Source organism: Malaya genurostris, chromosome 1 (genome assembly GCF_030247185.1).
Source record: "Malaya genurostris strain Urasoe2022 chromosome 1, Malgen_1.1, whole genome shotgun sequence".
NCBI classification, from domain to species: domain Eukaryota; kingdom Metazoa; phylum Arthropoda; class Insecta; order Diptera; family Culicidae; genus Malaya; species Malaya genurostris.
In genome coordinates, this window is record NC_080570.1 from 9,633,513 (window position 1) to 9,639,090 (window position 5,578).

The 5,578-nt window shown below is 37.9% G+C and overlaps 1 protein-coding gene across 1 annotated transcript; it reads right to left on the reverse strand.

The window, feature by feature from the left end:
* Positions 1-455: 455 nt before the first annotated feature.
* On the reverse strand, positions 456-2,401 carry LOC131431902 (Y+L amino acid transporter 2-like). Its single transcript, XM_058597856.1, has 4 exons — positions 1,999-2,401; positions 1,609-1,933; positions 1,421-1,545; positions 456-1,354 (listed from the first exon to the last, which is right to left on the reverse strand). Exons 1-4 carry the CDS (start codon positions 2,223-2,225, stop codon positions 1,021-1,023), a joined length of 1,011 nt encoding a protein of 336 aa, XP_058453839.1. The 5' UTR covers positions 2,226-2,401; the 3' UTR covers positions 456-1,020.
* Between the last annotated feature and the right edge of the window lie 3,177 nt (positions 2,402-5,578).

A 5,578-nucleotide genomic window follows, 5' to 3' on the forward strand; every position in this document is an offset into this window, starting at 1 on the left:
CAACAAACTTTCGGCTCGCACACATTCTAATTTCGTATATGAATAGATCTGCGCACTTTGCATCGGTGTGAGTAACAGAGACGTCAAATTGCTCAATTAGTGTCAGTAGGATCGTAGTACTAGTCATTCAATAATTCTGTAAGATAAGAATCTACAAACAATGATCAGGTATTGAACAATAACAACTCGATCGATTTTAAATAGGATTTCTACTGTACTTTCTGTTCAGCAACGCCATCGCACGGTGTCACATTGAACATGTTATGACAATTATATGGGTGCGCATTGCTGCTATTTTGGTGCGCACGAATTTGACATTTTCTCAACTACTTGTGTGTACAAGATTCGATGTGGACATGCTCGCAAAAAAGAATGTGGCCAATGATTTGTTTGAGAAATGTGAGAGCTGGATATCTTGTAAATATGATGTCTTTCATAAAAGATAACTCATAAAGTTTCGTAATTATGATGTTTATTGTTAAGTACATTGATACTTTTAGGTCTAACTTCATTGTCTGTTATTGTAAGCCGTGTAGATTGGTTCTTATTTGGTTGCCACTGTAGTCGCGTTACCCGCTAGTCATATTTTTTACCAGTCAAACAAAAATATCAAGTTTCAGCAGGACTTTTAGAAATGATATCGAATTTAGTATATATTCAGCTTTTCACAATAACCATCCCTAGACGACTAGACAATAATTCCTACAGGCGGGCGAGACTCGTACAAGTGGCTAATATAGTTTGTCCAGATCTTACATTGATATTTCGTATGGTTTACACTACAGTAGATATAGATAGTAGATCTTCTGGCGATTTGTGCCTTTTGAAGGATTTGTAATCCTTCTTTCCACATACTCGGACAATAAGTCCATATAAGTAATATCTAAACAAAGAAAAGAAGATCGAAAGCCGCCTTGCGAAAAATGATACTAGATTAAATGCTATTGGTGTAAAAACTAATTTCTAAATGAAATCAGATTCGGAGTTTCCACAGCCCCGGAAAATTCAGCAACTTTCCACTTAGTTGTACACATTTTTCTCGTCCACAATACTAGTCTGCATGTCGGACATCTCGCGGTCATTCTTTCGATCGTGGTGACAGTCAACAATGGCCGCATTGAACAGTATCTGGCAGCCTCGTTCGATCCAAGCCATCGGTCGATTCCGGGATCGCTTGTTACTGTTCCATACTACGCAGATGTAGTACACCGGTACGCCGGAAAGTGTAATACCAAGACCGATCAGCAGATTCAGAGGTTCGGTGAACGATGGTAGCAGTACCAGTATCAGACAGCACGTAAGGAAAATAATCGGTAGTGCCAAATTCACTCGGATAGGACGAGGCATGTTGGGTCTGTAGGAAAAATATAGGTATGTAATGTAACAGGGGAAGGCACGTATCAATACGTCGGATACTCACTTGGTCACACGTAACCACAATAGTCCGGCTACGCAAGCAGCAACCGAGAGCCACAAAATTTGGCTAAAGTAGTTGATCAAAGCAACCACGTCGGCACAGAATAGCGTCAGGATCGAAGTAGCGCACTGAAATACAAAAACAAAAAAAAACATTGAACTTTGATTTTTCGGGTTCAATATCCGACTTACGGTAAAAATCAATGCTGGTATCGGTGTTTGGCGTCGCACGTGAACCAACGAGAACCATGCCGGTAGATGTCCTTCTTGTGCACCAGTCGAAAACAGTCGAGCCGAGGTGAACAGAATGCCATTGACACCGCCGAAGCAACTAAGAGCCACGAAGATCGGTACGAGCCAGGCCACGGAACCGAACATACGGTAACCGAAGTTCACGGCCACTGCGATTGAAGCAAGCATGTCGTGCCGCTGAACTACGGCGAAGTAGGCCATGTTGACGAACACATAGATCCCGGTGACCATTGGCATTGCAATCCAGATGGCACGAGGAAGGTTCCTGAAAAAAAATGGCGTGTATCATTCAAATCTGTCTTGAACGATTGTTTCGCAAGCAATACTCACTTGTACGGATTTTCCAACTCTTCGGTAACAAAATTCAGATAGTTCCATCCTCCGAACGCAAACAGACCCGAGTAGAATGCGTACGCCAAACTGGACAATGCATAGTCTCCCTCCCAGGCATTCTCGAAGTGATCCGTCTTTTCCGTAGTCATGAACCAGGTTCCTGCCAGTATGATGGACACCAGAGCCGTCAGTTTGGCGAACGTAAACACATTCTGTATCTTCATCGCCCATTTGGTCGAGATGCAATTGATGCTGGTCAGGAAACACAAACAGACGGCGGCTAGCAGTCGAACGGCGTTGTCCGGAGGTTCGCAGTCGGGGAAGAATGGTTTAACCGCATACTGCGCGAAGGTCAGTGCCACGATCGCCTGCAAAATAACATTCTAGTTTAACAAGTCGAATCGCGTGTCTGCTGGTTATCGATAACACTGTTTAGTTATGCGTGGATGCTCGAGTCGATCAATTGGCGTGGTGTGTTTATAAATAGCAGAGGGCTCGAAACCGGGCGAGTGGGCGAATGAGTAAATTGCAGTTAATTAAAACTGTTTCGATTGGCTGGATACGGAGGCGTGGTGCGCAGTTACGCGCGAATGTTGCGTACACTGGCGTGGGTGAATTTGCCAATTGGTTTGTTTACTTAGTGAGATCCCCGACCCACCGACCCCGCCGAACATCGAGAGTATAGAGACGCGGTACAAGTTCATGGCGACTCCTGCAGCTGTGGAATATGTTTTATATGTTTCAATCTGCATGTGGTTATGTCGGAAAACGATGCGAGCGAGTGCGGTGACAGACACGGGTCAGACACCAGTTGTTTGTGTGCCCTCACTCAGGGTGGAACTCGACATTTGCATTTTGTTTATAATTTGCTTCATTCCGCGGGTTGTTTGCACAGTATAATAGTCGAAGATTGATTTTAATTTCAGCACCCAATTAATTCATAAATGTTGTTACGCGAGATGTAACCAATAGAACAAGGTTTTAATAGAACCAGGAAACTTGAAATGACTTTCCATACTCCTACGGTATGGTTGCTTTAGGAACATATTAAGTATGCGCTATGGTGAGCTAGACTTAAGATAATTGTTGATGAATCTTAACCGATTTATACAGGATAAACTACTGGATTGTAATTCAACCGGTTTGGGAATCAGATGATAGATGTTTAGAATCTAGGGAAATATGCAAACGTTTAAAAACTTCATTCGCGTTTCGTATTCCACTCGTCAGTGCATAGCAGTTCAAATAACACTGCTAGTGCATCTTTGCGATTCAATTTGAATCACTTGAAACGTAAACATAATTGAAAATGCTTCTTCAGCGCAGATTTGGTAATCAAAACCGAACGTGAACAAATCTTGAATGTAGTCTAGAAATATTATAACAAATGAACCTAAATATTCGAGAAGAAATAATTCAATATTTTCGCAATTTAAAAGAAATTTGATACTAATGTGATTACTATTAGGGTAACGGCTCCCTATTTCAACTGAGCTCCCAATCCCATCTCATGCCTTCATCTTGTAATTTTGAGCAGAAATCATATTTTTCAACGTACCTGAACCAAACTATGAAATGTTTTAAAATGTTCATTTAAGTTTTTGTCACACTTTTAAATGAAAGAAAAAAGCTTTTAAAGTTGTCGTTTTTTCCATTGAAAAAAATAAATTCATTTTCCAATTTACAAAACATTTTCGTTTCAAGTTTTACAGTTCGTCATGTTTTTGAATATTTACTAATTGAATCGTCTCAAAACACTATTGCTATTTCACATAATTACACCACTATTCAAAGTTGGATGACTTAATAATTAGTAATGATGATTTTTCACTTGCCTAATCAACGATTGAAAACTTTCAAAATTACTCGCTAAGCAATAAAAATCTTCATGAATATGTGATGAAAATTTGCACTTAATTCACTTGACTGCGTCTTGTTTTCATCTCACTTCGCATCGCAAGGTTGCCAAGTTTTCTAATAATGTTACGAAAAAAAAATTTTTTTTCTTTAAATTACCATCAGCAATTATATTTTTGATATCCATGACAGTTTCAATAAAACTGATTCGCTTATTACTTCGAATATTACTAGAAAATGCGTGTATTTAACTAATGAAATAACTATTATAGCAAATCTATTAGCACTGGTTTCATTCCGATATATCTCATCATAACGCTGTTAAGTGTGTGTGTTTCATCGCCTGCGCATTTGTTATATTCATATTGTTAAAGGAGCCAATCCAGATTAACCTTATTGGCACAGTTGACAGTTCGACATGTAGATGGCGCAGTGGTTCAAACGATGATGTTTTCGAATGAAGCTGTCAAAATACATAGGAATGGTCATTCTCCAGTGAATTTTGATTTATTTATAGTTGAAATTCGAATAATCAAAGAATAGTCAGCTATAATTAGAGAAAAAACATTGATTTCTATCAATTAGAATTTCAACCAATATTTTTATATTTCGCTTGAGAATAAATCTAAGTTTTTTGCTTTCAGAATGACCAACAGACTGATAATGTTGCGACTTTACTTGTCGACACTGCTCTGAAATAATTGGTCTGGCCGTTTATTCCACCCAGTAGTTGTTTAAACCTATAATTTCGATTACGAAAATTTATTAAATAATCTCACTTAGCATAAATATCTAAATACAATTCAGTATTGAGGAAATTAAAAGTTTACTTTCTATGCGAACGTTTAACGAATGCAAAAGTTTTTCCCCGTTCCGTAGGATTGTTTAAGGAAATATGACAATGTTAGTAACTATTTCCACATTTAATTCTAGATTCCTATGTTGCTCTATGTGATAATTTGTTAACACCATCGTTTTCTTGGTCCATAAAGTGAAGCATAGAAGTTGCGTTTGAAAGCCAATAGTAAAATTTGAAATGTAAAAACGAAAGGAAACGAAAACGACCAAATAATTGATTCCAAACTGGTTCTAAAATTATCGTGTGTTGTCTCACAGTTGACATTAGGCCCTTTAAGAAGAGTTCTGAGAGTGCAATATTTGGTTTTGATTGCTATCGCAATTACTAATTAATAGGATGAATATAGGACCAACTAGTATACATTTAAATCCATTGAGATGAAACTAGGAACAAAGTAGTGAACATTTCAGAAGTGGTTTTTTGAATATAAGTTTAATTTCCAAAAAATTTCTCAATTGGAGTAAGGCGAATTAAGCAGAAGTATGAAATATTCATAGTAATGGTAGTGACTAAATTAGTGACAGTGACAGTGACAGTGAATCGAATCATAAAAGTGAACTAACAGCTCACAGCTCTTATCAAAAGAACCGCAGCTCACCATCACACTAATTTGCTGTCCACACTAAAAAAAATCACATTGTAGTCACGTGAAAGCTATGTGAATATTTTCCACCCTGCTTTTCCACAGTTTTCGATGGACTGTTCTTTAGAAGCTTTCAAATGTATAATCCTGTAAATAAAAAATAAATTGTATTTGTCTCAGATAAAAAATAGATGATGTTTCTATCACATTTATCTACAAGATAGACAATTCTTATTTTGAATACTGCTTAAAGCTACATGTAATTGAATTTTTTTTTC

Excerpts from the sequence above, each read along its gene's own strand:
- LOC131431902 (XM_058597856.1), bottom strand. The coding sequence starts at position 2,225 with ATGAAGATACAGAATGTGTTTACGTTCGCCAAACTGACGGCTCTGGTG. Across the intron at positions 1,546-1,608 it reads TACCAGCATTGATTTTTACC|TGCGCTACTTCGATCCTGAC; the intron begins GTAAGTCGGATA and ends TTTGTATTTCAG. Across the intron at positions 1,355-1,420 it reads TTGTGGTTACGTGTGACCAA|ACCCAACATGCCTCGTCCTA; the intron begins GTGAGTATCCGA and ends TTTTTCCTACAG.